This window comes from Microcebus murinus, chromosome 10 (genome assembly GCF_040939455.1).
Source record: "Microcebus murinus isolate Inina chromosome 10, M.murinus_Inina_mat1.0, whole genome shotgun sequence".
Lineage (NCBI taxonomy): Eukaryota > Metazoa > Chordata > Mammalia > Primates > Cheirogaleidae > Microcebus > Microcebus murinus.
In genome coordinates this window covers 33,152,517-33,170,558 of record NC_134113.1, presented here as the reverse complement: position 1 = coordinate 33,170,558, position 18,042 = coordinate 33,152,517, and the positions used below count along the sequence as shown (strand labels likewise).

At 30.2% G+C, this 18,042-nt stretch overlaps 1 protein-coding gene across 2 annotated transcripts in view; it reads left to right on the top strand.

The window, feature by feature from the left end:
- LRRIQ1 (leucine rich repeats and IQ motif containing 1) overlaps positions 1–18,042 on the top strand; it is a 189,339-nt gene that overhangs the window by 45,190 nt on the left and 126,107 nt on the right. For both annotated transcript variants that reach the window (XM_012740832.3, XM_012740836.3), the window contains exons 12-15: positions 4,707–4,900; positions 5,421–5,548; positions 10,945–11,018; positions 13,776–13,869. In XM_012740832.3, coding sequence (XP_012596286.2) covers positions 4,707–4,900; positions 5,421–5,548; positions 10,945–11,018; positions 13,776–13,869 — 490 coding nt within the window. The remainder of the gene's footprint in view (positions 1–4,706; positions 4,901–5,420; positions 5,549–10,944; positions 11,019–13,775; positions 13,870–18,042) is intronic.

Here is an 18,042-nt window from a genome sequence, read left to right as displayed (position 1 = left end):
ATTTCTTGCTTGTCTGGATTATGGAGTTTATTAGCTCTTTTTAAATTTTATTTTTCAAAGATGGGTCCAATGTATACTATATTCCCTGAATTCTTTCACATTTGAGAATGTCTATCAGTTACCTTTATACCTGAATGATAATGTAGTTGTGTATTCTATTTTTAGGTCACACTTTCACTTGGTACTTTGTGGTCTTTACTCCTTTGCATATATGGTATTGTGTGTGTTATTGTGATAAACTTTGAGGCTAACTGGGTTTTTCTCTCCTTATAAATGATTTCTACCTAGATAACCCCCAATTTTTTTCTTGTTCTTACTCAGTAACTTAACTAAGAAACATCTTATTGTCAATACATCCATGTAAGTTTTTCTTGGAAAGTAGTGTTCTTTTCAAACTACATATTAGTTTTTCATTTCTGGAAAATTTAGCTTTTTATATATTTGAAAAGGTTTTTGGTTTGATTCTATTCTTCAGTCATAGGTGGTCCATATTTTAATTGTGTTTCTCTTTCTTTCTTTCATATCCATTATTATCTGATGGATTCAATCTATATCTTCTTCTTCATCCTCCTCCTTCATCTTCTTCTTCCTCTTCTTCTTTTCTTCTTTCTTCTTTCTTCTCACTCTAATATGGTAATCTCCTCTTTGGAGCAATTCCTTTTCTAGCTCTCTGTTCTGTACATTGTTGTTTCTAAATTATTTATTAGCTCTGTTCTGGTATTATTTTGGTACACTTGTTTATTTTGTTTTAATATCTTTGCACTCTTGTTATATTCAATTTTTTAAAAATGTTCTTACGTAGCTCAAAGCATTTTCAAGATAATTTATTCTTTCTTGAGTTATGTTTTCTTCAGAATAGAATCCTTATTGCAGTAGTTATATACTGATGTGAAGAAAATTACTCCCAAACTTAGCAATTTAAAACAATAAACATTTATTACCTCACATTTTCTGTGGGTCAGAAATCTGGGAATGGCTTAGCTGGGTGGTTCTGGCTCAGGGTCTCTCATGAGACTGTGGTACATAGCTGTCAACCAGGACTGCCATCAACTCAAGGCTCAATGAGAATGAAAGATCTACTTCCAAGCTCACTCACATGGTTTTTGGCAGACCTCAGTTTCGCATATTTTTCAGATGATGTCCTTTTTTTTATTAGACTTATTTTAAAAATATATAATCAAACTTTGCTTTTCTTAAATGCATCCCCCTCTCTATTGTTCTTCCATAGCTCAAAGCATTTTCAAGATAATTTTATTCATGGACCATATTTAGACATGGACCAAACCATGTCTCTCTTTATTTTTTTTTTCTTTTTAACATTTTGCTGAATTAAAAAAAAATTCATCTTAAATTCTTAGAGGTATGCCCTCCTTTCTATGTAGTGTTCTCCCACTTTGGCTGTATAACAAGCCCTTGCAATAGAGCATAACATTAGGTTTTCCCAAATTTTTTAGTAGTTCAGTTCAACACTATATTTCTTGTTGGTGGTAGTCAGGATTAAATAGAGAATAACAAAATTCTCTTCAATACTTGCTATGATTCTTTGTTCAAATATATTTTTTAAAAAATATTTCACAAGAAGTACATTCTCATTTAAATTTTTTGAAAAACGATGTGTATAGTATAAGCAGTGAAACTTTGTCTGCTTACTTCTTCTCTCTCATTTTGAAGGGGTGACCATTGTTAACAATTGTTTGTGAATTATTCTAGATCTCATCCTATGCAATAAAATTGTAGATGTGAAGATTTAGTTTCAGGTTCACATGCCGATATACTCAGTAGCTAAAAGTCTATGTATGCAACTTAGGTTTTACATATAGTAATATATCATAGACATCCTCCTATGTCAGTACTGCTACATGTTGAATATTTTGTATATTCATTTTAGAGATACACAATAACTTATTTAACTATTCCCTTATTGATGGACATTTAACTTGTCTCCACTTCTTTGCATTTAAATAGCATAGCAAAGAACATCTCTATCTATTAGTTTATATTTGTGTATCACTATATAATTGATTCATAGAAATGAGGGAAGGGGACAGTAGTAGAGAATGAGTTCACAGAGAAAATGGGAAGCAGATCACATAGGGTCTTGTAGGCCATTTTCCGGACTGTGGAGAATCTTCTATCCATTATCAAAAATCTAAAAAGTAGTCAACACTTATTGTCTCCACTTCTACTACACTGAGGTTTCCATCCTGATTATTCTTAATATCTCTAGCAAAAGTCTTCAGCTGCTTCATCACTGCCAAACAGTGACTCCTTCTCATTCCTTTGACAACTGTGTCTGATTGTATATGATTTAGTATAAACAAAAATGCTTTTCATATTTGTAAATTATGTATTTTTTTTCTTACCCCTCCTTCATTGCAGAATTGTTTGCCTTTTCCTCTTTTCTTCTCCCAATTATTCTGGTTTACCTGGTAAATTTTTTTTTCAGCTTCTTTTGCTAAATGTTTTATCTTTCATCATTGTGTAACCTAATGTTTCATCTTGGTTCTCTTCTTGGATGACCCTTAAAAAGTTTCGCAAATTCATCCCCCATTCCAAGTGAGTTAATGGAAATTTCGATTTCAGATTAGCTCTGGATAATGTAAGAGAAATGTACATCATTTTTAAAAATATTAAGCCTATAAAAGTAGATTCCAAAAGCCATTTGAATATTTTTATTGTGTGTTTTCTTGTCTGAGAACATGCAAGACATTTGAACATTCAATAAAGGACATTTCATTTTACATAACTACTAATCTGTATTAATTGGTGTTTCCTTTTGCCTGGACTGTCTGCTTTAGTTTGTTAATTGATGTTCATTAGATATGATCATAAGGCCCACTAAATTCCAGCATATTTTCTATTTCAGCAGACTTTAAATTATATTATAGCCAATATATTTATTATGATATATAATATACTGCTTCTAATCCCTTGAAATTTATAATATATAATTGATGTTATTTTATTAATAACCTAGTTAAATATCTGATAGGGAAGAACAATTCATTTTTTAATAACAACAAATAGCATTTTTTTCTAAGTTGTAATTACTATTTTACATTACAGGGAAATACCAATACATTGATCTGAGATAAATCTTAAAAATATAAGACTACTATCAGAATTTAGATTTTAGTCTCTCTTTTCTTTGTCCTCTATGCATTTCCTGCTTCACTTATGTTTCATAAGTTATTACTCATTATAAGAAAACTTACTTTTTGTATAAAAACATTTTTGTGAAAAATCATCATCCATAACACTAAGTTTATTTGACTTAAACTATTAGAGAAACTGAAATTTTGAATTACAATTTTTCTGGAATTTTTATGAAATGTTTTTTACATTATCTTAATTTTTAAAATATAATGCAGAATTACATTTTCTTATGAGATTTTGGTGATGTTACTTGATTGTTCCCTTTATTCCTTCAACTTGATGCAAGCAGAGTCTCTGCCTTTTCTTTTTGTCAATATATATTTTCTTGGTATCATACTGGCATGATACCAGTATGATGGCATCATACTGATTTTAAGTTTATCTGGTCAAAAAGGAGGTCACTCACGATAGGAAAATATATATATTTTCTTTTTAATCAATATATAATTAAAAGAACAAATCTTGGGTTAGATGCTCTAAATTCTTGCAGGATAAATTCATTACATAAATTCAAGAAACCAATTTTTATATATAATATTTCTTCTTTTAAAAACTATCTATTTTAATTTATCAAATAACTTTTTTGATAAAAAAAAAGTAAAGAACTTCATATTTATTCTGACATTTAATTGAAAAAAATATTATGTGAGAGTTTGACAACATAATCAGATTGAAGCACTTCTCCAAGATTTAGCCTTAATGACTCCCATGTGTACAGTCCTCATTGTAGACATTCTGTTACTGGTGCTTACTCAAGACCTGAAAATTTATTTCCAGTTTGTAAAATTTCAACAGAGTAGTACCTACAGAGAATGTACATAGTCTAATATCTAATCTAAAGAACATTTTCTAGATTTTTAATATCATCCATGAAACTTTTACAGACTTTCTCAGCTTTTCTTTCTAATGCTAACTCCTGTTAGTTTTTTTTAAACAACCTTCTCAGTTTTATCCTGATGACCACTGATGTATAATTTGTAAACCTCATCTAATATTTCTTAGATGGTATCATACTGATTTTAAGTTTATCTGGTCCAAAAGGAGGTCACTCATGACAATCTTGAAATATGTGAAGAATATGCTAATATTTCATTGGTTCTGATATGGTGTTATGTACTTCATTTGGGAATTCAAGGTAATTATTCTGTTGGTAGGAAAATAGCATTCTAATGTTATATATGTAGTCTTTAGAAATTCAAAGGCTCTGGAGTGAGTTGAAACTATTTTTTTAAACAAAAAACGAGTCCTCCTATCTCTCCCTTGTTTCATTCTTATTTGAAAATAAAACATTCATTACCCAATGATGCCTTTTAGTATTTTGTTCAATTTATAAGTGATATCTAATTATGTCATTTAAAAATATATCTCCCAGATGCCAGTTTAAATAATATCACATTTTACAAGATAAGTTTCACCAGGAATTTGGGCTCAGTCCTCACTTGTAATTAAAGATGTTGGGAAATACTAAGGTCGAACTATTTAGAAAAAAAAATGAAACTCTGTATGGAAGAATTTATGCTACTATTGATCTTATAAAATTTTTCTTCCAGGTGGTTTAGAATCCTTGAAAAATCTTCAGCAACTAATTGTGGACCACAATCAATTAATTAGTACAAAAGGTCTTCGTGATACACCTACCATTATATATCTGGATTGCTCTCATAATCATCTTACTGAAATTGAGGGCATTGAAAATTGTGGATTGCTTCAAATATTGAAGTTACAGGGAAATTATCTAAGTGAGGTAATTGCTTTCAATTAATTGAATCTGTGATTAATGCAACATTTTTCTTTTGATAGAAATATCAACCACATACTTTAAAAGCAATTTTGAATAACTTTTCCTTGTTCATTTTTACTAATCAGCTGCATGTTGTCTTTAGCTTACTTTGAATTTTTTCATACTTTTTTCTGTTAAGAAATATTTAACACAGTTATAATAGTTTATAAATAAATCTAATACAACATTAGTTTTTTATAATATTAAAACATAAATTATAAGTTACTTCAGTATATAAATGGGGCCAAATTTATCATGAAATTCTAATTGTATTTCATCATGAAATACCTTGTATAAAGAGTATTGAAAATTATAAAGTTAATTAATAGAAGTTTTATTCATACTAAAAGTTTTATTAAACTTTGGTTTAAGATATGCAGTTAGCCAGAATCTATGTGTTGTTAATTTTGATAGGTTTTATATTTTTAGATTCAGTTAAATGATAAAATATGCATATAAAGTAATGAACAAAATTTAAATATAGCTTCCATCCTTGGAGAATCATGTTCTACTAAGAGAATTGCACTTGGATGATAACAGCATTTCAACTGTGGAAGCATTCTCTTCATACTGGCTGCCTTTACTACAAAATCTTACTATCTCTCAAAACAGGTAAAATTATACGTTACTTAAGCAATAAATACAGTGAATGATTGCTTAAAATAAATGCATGATATTTCATAAACAAAGAGAAAAGTTGGATTTCTTCAGGAATTCAATGGTAGTGCATCAAAATAAATTAGTACACAAATTATAGAGATAACTTTATAGAATTTAAAAAGCTAAAGTGAATTATTGGTATACCCTGGAATTTTAGTAGAATTTTAATTGTTGATTATCCTCCTCATTTTATTTCTTCTCAAAACTGCACTTGTAGAAATCTCTCTGGGCAGATTTGTTTATATTTGTAAAGAATATAGTCCTTGGAAAATACGGAGGTAGTTAATTTAATTCAGAAGGATGTCTCATTCTGTCAACTGGTACCTATTAAGTCCTGCAAGAATGATTTTTAATCTACTCTCAACTTGCATTTTTTGGGGTAACTGTTAAGATGGATTTAAATTTGATTTCCCTAAGGATATAAACTAACACTTAAAAAAATACCTTAACATTAAATTGAAATGGGTACCTGCCTCAGAAGATGTATTTGAGACCACCAAACATCTGGATCTTTACTGAGAATAACTGTCTAAAACCAAAACAGGGGCAAAATATGTGTATTTCTCCTCCGCTTAATATTTCATTGAGACCTATTCATGCTAATATGATTAATTTGTTCATCAAAGGTAAATGGAATAGGGGAAAGGAATCACTTTTAATAAGAAAATATTCTTTAAATTATACAGTGCTCACAAAACAAGTGAACAAGGATGACCTAATTTTTATATATAACCTATTTTTCCCCAAAACTATAAAATCATTTCTGAATAAATAAATTTTTATTTATTTTTTCAGCATTTTATATTTTATAGAAGTGGATCTCAAAGCACATAAATGAGCATAAAATATTTAAAGAGATTATAAATATTTAAATCAAGAACATTTAAAAAATAATGCCTTTAATTTCTTTGGACAATTTAAATCATTAAAAAAATGTTCTATTTGTAAAGATTAAAATTAATTCTAGCTAATAGACTTTTGCTCTATCAATATGATATGAAATATGCACATCAGTCTGATATAATAGCAATTATATAAATTAGAACATTGCAATATTTGTAGCATTGATATAATGATAATTGGTATAATTAATTCAAATGATCCCTATTTATAATTTTGTTTACCTCACTAACATTTGAATATTGAAGTAGGGTTAGCTATTTAGGGGGGATATAAAAATGAGTGATATATGTCCTTACCATCAAAGAATTCTTAGGCATAAAATAACTTAATCTTTTATTTTATCTTTACAGAAAAGTAGAATTATATAATATATGCTATTTTAAATGTTTTAATAACAATATCACTTTTTTAATACTGTCATTTATATTCGAATATATTCTTTCTGGGTCTTTTAAGGCTCTTAGAACACATAACCTTCTATCATTTCTGAGGATGAAGGGAGGCCTTAGGGCACCAGGGAAATGTGACTGATTGAAATGGACATATAAAATAGTAAAATGATTTCCTAATGTCACAGTGTAAAAATCATCTTCAATCTTAGGATTTTTCACAACAAGCTTAACATCAACTGGAAAATCATCCATCTTACATTGTGCTTTCTATGCATTCACTTTTTCTGGAACCATTATCACATTTTATAAAACTCAGAGTCAGCAGATCTGGGTTTGAATTTTGTATCTACAACTTATCTATCAGTCAATTGACATTGAGCAACTCTCTTTTACTATATAAGCCTCAGTTTTTCTTACATGTAAAAGGGGTAATAATACCCATTCTACCTATTTTATGAGATTTTAATGAAGATCCAAGAGGAAAATGCATATGAATACATTTTGCAAAGTGAGAATTTTATAAATATGATATTTGGGCTTGGGGTTGGTATGGCTTTTAAATTATGTATTTTTCTTTTAATTTTTGATAAATACTTTCATCATGAGGAAGAAATTATGTGTCCATATGCTTTTTTTTCCCCAACAAATGGAATACATGTAAAGAATGATACTTAGTACATAATTGTTTGAAATACTTGTTTCATCCTGACTTCTGTTTTAAATTTTCATTAGGACATGTGACTGTTTTAAGTTTGACTCAATAGAGTTCTAACTGGAAGACTCTCTGGTTTTCTAAGCCTTTCTACTTCCAGTGAGACTCTAAGTAGGAGCAGAAAGTGGAAACTATTACCCATTGGCTGCTCATTGTACAAATCTTTTGCTTTTTGTCGTCTTTGAAATTTATATCTTTTTAATGCCCAGGGCTAATGTGACAAGGTCAAATGGTATTAGGTTTTCACTAATGTCCTTTGTCTCTCTGGTTTGAATTTTCTTGGAAAAAATATACATAGAATGTCAGTAAAAGGAAAAGTTGTAGAGGTTTAAAAAAAGAATTCTACTATTAGGTTTCGACCATCCTAATGAATAATCATAAAGGTGAGTGAGTAGCCAGTTTTCTTGATTAAAATCTCATAAAAGAAAAAGAACATGATTTTAAAAGCATAGTTATCTGCAGAGATAAAATTTCAATATTATAAAAATATTTGGTCAAAGACGGTATTTCTTTACTTGGATTAATTTTTTTTAATTTTATTTATTGATTTTTTTTGAGACAGACTCTCACTCTATTATTGCCTGGGCTAGAGTGCTGTGGCGTTAGCTTAGGTCACAGCAACCTCGAACTCCTGGACTCAAGCAATCCTTCTTCCTCAATCTCCCTAGTAGCTGGGACTACAGGCAGGCACCACCATGCCCAGCTAAAATTTTTTCTATATATTGTTAGTTGTCTAGCTAATTTCTTTCTGTTTTTAGTAGAGCCAGGGTCTCGCTCTTACTCAGACTGGTCTCGAACTCCTGAGCTCAAACGATCCTCCTGCCTCAGCCTCCCAGAGTGCAAAGACTGCAGTCATGAGTCACCATGCTGGGTCCTTGGATTAATTTTTGTAAAGAAGATTTTTATTGATTTTTTTTTTTACTTTATTGGGCATTTTCATTTGAGGACATCATATAACTTATATGTTACCTACAATTTATCGGCTGAAAATATGAGATATTGAGAAAAAAGAGAAAAATTGTATTCTGAAGGGTGTAATATGTCATTAGCTATTAATCTTTCAAAATCCTTTCAGTAGGACAAAGATTTAGTAATAGAAATATATTAAAATAATTTTTTGTTAATAACATTTATTAGAATTATATTTTTACTTGAAGAATTAAAATTTATTACTCGCAATAATGATCTAAGACATGCTTAGTAGGAAATGTCATACGATTAAGACTTAAACCCACTAATTATATATAAAATTTTAATTAAGTTCCTTTCTCCCTCCATTCCTCCCTCCTTTCCTCCCTTCTCCCTTACTTTCCCTCTTCCCTACCCCCTTCTCTTCCACTCTCCTTCCTTCCTTCCTTTTCTTCAATATCCATTTGATATTTCAGTAAATTTTACCATTAGGGAGTATATTTACAAATAATGAGGTATATCTATAAATGTAATGGCCAAAATTTTTCTCATTTATTATTTTATCACCTTGAATCATTTTCCCCCTAGAAACTGTTTTTTAAAAATGGTATTGTATATGAATAGTAGTTTTGTACTTAGGATTGGCAACATTTAGAGAGATCTTCTCTTGACCTCATTATTTAGTCTATGTTTTCATCAATAGTATCTTCTTTCTCTCTGCTAATGCAGAACAGAATAGTACAAGAGAGGATCAAGGTCAATACAAGGGTTAGTCTTGTACCAGACTCTATGAGTCTTCCAGTCATAGTATTACTCTGTGAGCATCTGACATTAAAATAATAGGGTTTTTTCCCTTTCTTTCTTTCTTTCTTTCTTTCTTTCTTTCTTTCTTTCTTTCTTTCTTTCTTTCTTTCTTTCTTTCTTTCTTTCTTTCTTTCTTTCTTTTTTTCTTTCTTTCTCTTTCTTTCTTTCTTTTCTTTCTTTCTTTCTTTTTCTTTCTCTCCTCTCTTTTCTCTTTCTTTCTTTTCTTTCTTTTTCTTTCTCTTCTCTTTTCTCTCTCTCTCTCTTTCTTTCTTTCTTTCTCTTTCTTTCTTTCTTTCTTTCTTTCTTTCTTTCTTTCTTTCTTTCTTTCTTTCTTTCTTTCTCGTTTCAGGGAGTTCACAGAAATAGAGGTAAAGACAACTGGATAGAATAAAAAGCAAGAAAGAAAAAGAAGTAGAAATTAATGCCTACCTTTTTTTGTTTGGTTTTTTTGTACCAGAGATACTCCTTTAGCCAAAGCATATTTTGAGCCGCTATGGAATTTCAACATTTATAAGGGAGGATTAATTCAAAAGTCCTTTTAAATAGTGAAGAGAATATATTTTATGCAAAGGGGTTTTTGTCTTATTTAAAGATTCAAATAAGCTGGCTTAATTTTAATTTCCGAATAACTATGATAATGTGATATTATGTTATAGAGCAAGTGTAGTGTAGACTTATCTTAGTTGGAAATACAAATCAAGGTAGAGCTAATTTTACCTTCTTAGCTTTTGTTTCCAATGATATGTAAATTTTGATTATCACTTATGTTTTTTGCTTGAATATGGGTTATTAATGACAATTATAATGTAGAAAATAATAAAAACTTTTTATTTAAAAAGTAGGAGGCAAGTTTATTGCTATTATATTTTTAATCTATATAATTAAAGGAATATTAATTTTAAATATCAGTATATTTTATTAAATTTAAGTCCATTGTATAGATTAAAACACTGTACATTATTATGTTTCTTGGACTCATTTTTAAATATCTTGAGCATATTTCCAATTTAAAATTAAGCCCAGTGTAATTTTTGGATACTTATAGTACTTATAATACTTTCAATTTAGTAAACAAAGATTTTTTAAATTAAAGAACAAAACTAGTGACTCATCAGTTATCTCACTGAAAAGTGAAAATGAGTGAATTTTTATGTTTGTAGCTTAGCGGTTTAGGTTATGTCTTTCTGCCAGGGATTAAAAAAATAGATAATATAAATTATCTATAAATTTGGGTTTCAACAAAGGCAAAAATAATAATAAGAACAAAAAAGGTATATTTTATATTAATAGTAAATACACACCAAAGTCCATGATATTTGTGATTGAAATGGGCAATTCATGATAATTTCTTTTTAAAAATGACTAGATGCATTTCCATGGATGGTAGCTAAGATAAAAACAGAAAAAAAAATGACTAGAAATTTTCCATTATAAATACTCAGAATCTTATAACTACTCCATTTTTAATAAGCACTGTTTGTTAGTAGAAGTTATAATTGTACAATTTTAATTATATATGTAATTTTATACAGTTATATAAATGTATTATATAAATGCATTGTTAGATAGTTATAGTAATAATATTTAGGATATTTTGGAAGTTTTATGAATTCTGTTTTTGTTTTCAGTTTGACAAAACTTGTACCACTTTTTCATTTTGTTTCTCTGGAAAAACTAGATGTTGGCAACAATTGTCTTTCTGGTAAGTTTAGAATAATATAAAATTTTTTAAAATATCAGGCTTTTGAGTTTCTGTTCCAAATATGATAAAGAGTTGTTCTGAATACCTCTGTTAAAGGTATGTAAAATAGTAAATCTGCATAATAAAGCATGCTGAAATAATTCAATTATAATTTTCTTTCCACTTTTAAAATCATATTACCTCCATATATTTATAATCAGCATAGGCAAAGTCACAATTATATTTTTATTTAAAATTCATATACCTTTTATATATGAAATAAATAGACTAATGAAGATGAGTAAACAAACTTGTTTAACAGGTATAGAGTAGTCACCCATTAAAAGTTTATTAGAAAAAAGTGCAGTGGCACATCCTTGTAATCCCAGCTATTTTGGAGGCTGAGACAGGAGGATCACTTGAGCCCAGGAATTCAAGGCCAGCCTGGGCAACATAGCAAGTTCCTGTTTCAAGAAAAAAATTTATTAAAGAATCATGAATTAAATTGATTATTTCTCCCCTCCCCTTAAAATTTCCCAGTTCCCATTCCCAGTAAGTCTACTTCTAGAGACAACTATAGTCTGAATTTGTCACCATTGATTAATTTTGTCTTTATGTTAAAGAGATCAAGCAGTATGTTCTTTTTTTGCCTCCAGCTTTCTTTGTTCAGTATTCCATGTGACATTTCAGCATATTATTTATATCAGTTCTTTTTTTTTGCTGAAGTATAAACCATTGTATGAATATATCATAATTTATATATTAATTTCCCTTTTGAAAAGTATTTTGATTGTAAGTTTAAGGCTACTATGAATGTGAAGTTCTTATGGAAATTCTTGTACAAATTTTTTTGTGGACTTATGTTTTCAGTTCTCTTGGACAAATGTGTAAGAGTGTAATGCTGCACAATGGGGTAGGTATATGTTTAACTTCAAAAGAGACTGACAAACTATTTTCCAAAGTAGTTGTAGCACTTTACACTCCCACCAGGAGTGTAGAAGAGGTCCAATTGCTACATTCTAGAGAGTATTTAGCATTTCATTCATTGTTAGTACACTGGGGTATTTTTTTTTTTGCATTGTCCTTATGTAAACATGTTGAACCTCTTTATGAGTGTTTATTGGTGATTTTTCTGTTTTCTTTTGTTGTGTGTTTTCAAGTATTTCACCATTTAAAAAATGTAGCTATTTTCTTAGCTGAGTGTGGTGGCTCACACCTGCAGTAACAGACACTAGGGAGGCTGAGACAAGAGGACCTCATAAGCCCAGGAGTTTGACGTTGCATTGTTGCATTGAGCTATGATGATGCCACTGCACTCTAGCCAGGGCAACAGAGCACGACCCTGTCTCCAAAAAAAAAAAAAAACAAAAAACAAAAAAAAAACCAAAAAGTTATTTTCCTTTATCTTATTGATTTATAGAAAATTTTCATATATTCTGAGTGGTAATTCTTTGTCAGATATATGTTTTGTAAACATTTGTCCAAGCCATCATTTCACATATGAATTTTCTGAATGATATATGTATTTAGATGAGCAGGTGATCCCTGTTAGGATTTGCAGAGTCTTGTCCTACCTAACTTAACACCTAGCACTTTTCTAAGGACCTGTAGTAAATCCTCATATAGACTTCTACCCACCTCTTACCCAGCATACACATATCCCAGCTTCTTCTCAGTGCTTTTCCAGGCAGATTCCAGCCTCAGTTCTAATCTTTGCCTCCTCAAGCTCAGCAAAACAACCTCTTTGCTTGGGTTCCACTTTCCTGTTCAGAAGTGGCAACATGCCTCTGGACAGAAAATCACTGTGATCATAAACTGATTGCAAGTTCACATTATGTGTTTCCTTTCTCTCAGAGTACTACCTATAGGTGCTTTTGTAGTCTAGTTTTATGGTTATTTTCTGTGAGAAAATAATTCAATATAAATTGAATATAAATTTCTCTGTAATATATGCTACATCTACCTGCAACTGTTTTTTTTTTTTTTCATTTTTACTTATTTTGGGTACATAATAGTTGTATACTTTTATAGGGTACATATGATGTTTTGATGCAGACATACAATGTGAATTAATCATATCAGGGTAATTGGGATACCCATCACCTCAGGCATTTATGATTCCTTTGGGTTAGGAACATTCCAGTTCTACTCTTTTAGTTATTTTAAAGTATACCCAAACTTACTATTGATTATAGTCACTTTGTTGTGCTACCAAATATTGTTCATTCTAACTATCTAACTATATTTTTGCACCCATTAACCATTCCCACTTTATCCCCCGTCCCCACTATCCCTTCCTCGCATCTGGTAACTATCATTCTACTCTCTGTCTCCTTGAGAACAATTATTTTTAATATTTACTTTTGAAAGTTCAAAAGATCCATGTAATTCTATTCAGGTATATATTCAATTTTAGAACCTATCTTATTACTTTAAATTTCACTTCTTCATATCTTTTGCTTCTAGTCTAGCACAAACTGTTCTAAGCCCTTTATACACATTATCTCATTTAATCCTCACCCTATGAGTTAGGTATGAACCTGAGTTGGAAAGCAGATTTGCACTAGTTCACACAGCTGCTCAATGGTCGAAACATATTCTGACAGTTATCCATGTTTTAAACTAAATATGATCTTCCTTTAAAAGTACATATTATATAGAAAAATAAAAATACTGCTTTTCTTTAACAACTAACCAATAAATAAAATTGCCATTCATTTATGATAATTTTTCTATATCTGTGATACATTTCAAAATGATTTTGTTTATTTTCTGTAGATCTTACAAGTGCCGAAGTGTGGTTCAGTGCATGCTATTCTCTCCGTGAATTGTCTCTCGCTGGAAACCCACTTCTTCAAGAAATAAAATGGAGGTAAAGATGCATTGTGGCACTCCATGAACATCTTTTATTATAGTTGCAGAAAACACAATTTGATAAAAATTATTCTATGAATAATAATTACTTTGGAAAAGTTAATAAAAATTTTTAATTTATTCAGAAGTAAAAAGGTTTTATAAAAATAGTTTTAAAAATACCGTCAGCCCAAAATAATTTTCTTGGACATGTTGAACTAATACAAATTTGAAATTATAATTGTCATGCAAACCATTGGTTATATGACAAGTTTAGTGTGATATTAACTTGGGTTTTGCATTTATTGAAAATACATTTGTTGAGAATCACTTTTTGCGAGTCATCTAAATCACATAGCTTGCTACTTAAATTATTACCTTTCTGGCAATAGTTTGGTTTTGTTTTATTTTCTTAAAAGAGGAAGTAGATATCTGTTAAACAGTTTGTGTTAAGCATGTGTGAATTCATGCCTCTCTTTAGAATACTGCAGTACCTAAATATAAACCAAGAAAATATTCTATAATTTTTAATAAATTTTCTACTTAGGAAAAAGATTCTCTCATTTAAAACTCTCATAATATACTAACACAATTTCCCCCAAATTGACCAGCATCTTCTTTAATCAGCTATTTTGTGATAACTTACATATGATAAATTTAATCATTTTTATTTATGAATATGAATAATTTGTAAATCCCACCACAATCAAGATATTGAATATTTTATCAAAAATTGTGTCCCTTTGCAATTACTTCTCTCTCCTAATACTTTATAAATCATCTATTCACTGTCTTATGGTTTTCATCACTTCTGATGAGAAGTCTGTTGACATTCTTGTCTTTCTTCTTGTGTCTGTGAATGATTTTAAGATTTTTCTCTTTATCATTCGTTTTAAGCAATTTGATTATGATGTACTTTGCTGTGGTTTTATTTAGGTTGACTCAGCTTAAGGTTTCTTTGAACCTCTTGAAACTGTAGATTTATAGTTTTCACAAAATTTGGAAAAATTTTGGCCATTATTTTTTCAGATATGTTTTCTGCTTGTTTACTACCTATTCTGTGCTATTATGACTCCAATTACAACAAGATTAGACCACTTTACCCCACAAGTTTCTGTTGCTCTATTGTTTTACATATGTTTCTTTTTTTCTTTCTGTATTTCATTCCGAATAGTTTTTATTGTCATGTCTTGAAGAAGTTCTCTGATATTTTCTTTCTAAATATCTACTCTGCTGTCAATCCCATCCAGAGTATTTTTTTTTTCATTTTGGATTACAGATAAATTTTTTATTTATAGATATTTAATTTATGTCTTTTCCATTATGTCTTTAACATTTATGCTTTCTCTCCTAATCATACTCATCTTTTCTAGAACCTTAAACATAAAAATTTATAATATTAATAGCTGTTTTAATTCAATATTATTTTCTGTTATTTCCATCATCTCTATCATTTTGGGGTCTATTTTTATTGTTTATTTTCTCTGATTCTGGATCATATTTCTCTGCTTAGCACAATTGGTCAATTTTGGTGGTATTCTGGATATCTTAAATTTGATATTGTTGATACTTAATATTGTTGTATTGCTTTAAAAAGCATCTATCTATTTTGTTCCTGGTGTACAACAGCTAAGTTACTTGAAACTTGTGAGATACTTTCAAAGCTTGTTTTTAAGTTCCTTTAGGTCAGGCCTAAAGTAATTTTGGGGCAAGGGCTAATTTAGATCTACTTCTAGCATGCCAATGTTCTGGGTATTCTGTTGGATGTCTAGTATATGTATCCTTTAAAATTTGGCTAGTAGGAACTAATTCCCTGTGTGAATTTCTGTAATTGTTCTGCCTTTAGCTTTCCTTTGGTTCTTTTCCTTGGCATTAGATAGATTTTTCTTACACATCCTCAGATTATTGCTCATTGGCCCAAGTTTAAATGAGTTATATCCCAGAGTACTAAAAGAATCTTCACATGTCAACTTTGGTATTTTCTAGTATACATGATGATTCTGGCTTACACTCTTCTCTTTTTATGGTCAGAAGCATGAAATTGTACATGGTTACCATGATAAATTATAAATTTGACATATGTATTATGTCATTTCATGGATACATCAAGGCAGAACAAGCCAAGAATAGATAAGGCTATAATTTAGCAAAATGAGTTTGGCAACACAAACATGCTAAGTGTATGGAAAGGCAAACATTTACTAGAATCCAGTTAGGAAAATATATTTCTGGACCCTCAGAGTTGGGATCAAGTCGGTGAGTCCTGTCAATTTGTTCTTGCAGTGAAAACACAACATGTATAAGCAACATGTAGACAGAGAGGAATTAATAATTGAAAAAAGTGTTTGTTGTGACATTTGATCCTAGGGCAGAAGCAGTTGACTCTGCCCTGATTTGGTTTCCTAGCAATGTGTGGACATTTCCAGATCCAGACTCTGGATCTCGTGACTTTGGAGGAGCATAAGATATCTTACAGAATAATTAAATGTCGGGTTATGTTTAAAATTCCTATATCTGACTTAATCCACCTGTAGAAACAGCTAAGAGAGCCTGAGATGTAGTTAGTGTCTATTCTTTCTCTTGTCTGAGCTAGCTACTGCAAACCTCTGACACTGTCTTTTCAGATTAATTGGTTTCCTAGGTTTGTTAATTTGTCTTTGGTTCAGAAGATAGCAGCACTTTTACACGAAGTCAAACACCTGTGTTGTTTACTACTTATTGTTAACTTGTGTATCATAGAAGGGTTGTTATCTTTTCCCAGAAAGTCTGTTTTTCTTTCATTTTTCTTTAAAGCTCAGTTTCCATGTAAGTTTCTAATATTAAGCATTGTTTCCTAGGAAAACTTTGCATGCTTCCATTTGATTTAGAACACAATTTGTCAACTTCCAGTTTAGAAATATCTTTACCCAGTATACTTTAAGTTGTGTATCATAGAGGAAAGATTATAAACTAGTTCACTGGTTCTCAGAGGTGTATCCCTTGACCAGCATCATTCCTCACCACCTAAAAACCTGTTGGAAATACAATATCTTGGACACCATCCAGACCTACTGAATCAGAAACTTGGGAATGGTGCTAAGTTATCCTGTGTTTTAAAAAGCTCTTTGGATGACTCTGTTACATACTGCGTTTGGAAACTACAGTATTTTTAAACAAAGACATCCTACCCCTGCCTCATACTGTGTGATCCTGGGGAAGTAACATAACTTTCTTATGTCTCTGAATTCTTAGCTGTAAAATGAGGATAATAATCTCATGAGGTGGCTTTGATAATTGAAAGGTATAATACAATTTTTAGCAAAATTCCTAGAATACAGTAAGCACACAAAAATATCTATTTTCCATTACTACATTAACCAAAGTATATATGTGTTTTTATTCAATCATCAAGTAGTTACTGGACTCCTACTGTATGTAGTTAGTGTTCTAACATGTTGAACCTTGTAAAGGAAATTTCAGTGTAACCCCTAATTTTAAGACATTTTTATAATGATGTCAGGGCTATAAAATGTATGTAGAGAAATGGTAACCATGAAAAATGATGATGATCACAAACACTAATATAGCATTTACTTTGTGCTCAACACTGTTTTCATTTAATCATCACAATATACCTAGTGTAATATTTATGTAACCTAGTATCTTCATGTTGTAGTTGAGGAAACTGAGTCACAAAAAAGGCTAAATAACTTGTCCAAATGTACATAGTTAGCAAGTCATGAAAGAGGCGGGAAATCAAACCTATGTAGTCTGGCTCCAGAGTCTGTGCTCTTAACTCTTAGATTTTAGTACCTAATAAAATATAAATGCCAAATTATTATCATAGGTAACAGATATGCTTTAGAAATTTAGAAAAAAAAAAAAAACACCTCAATTTAGGAGAAAATGCCTTGGCTAAAGGGCAAACTTTTAGTTAAACCTCAAAAATTTGTTAAGTTTTAGAATAATAAAAGAATACAAAAAGTACTTGGAGGAAATATTCAAGAAAAGGAGGGAATGTGAAAGGTGTAGTTAGGCCCTATTAGAAGACCAGTCTATTCAGATATAAAATGGGTATGTTGTGAAATACCATTAGAAAGAGTTAAGAAATCAAGTACTTACACTTACAGTGTGCTAGAGAGTAGACCAAATACTCTAGACATATTACTTTGCTTCACATCAACCCAGTGAGATGGGTCTGTTAATTGTCATT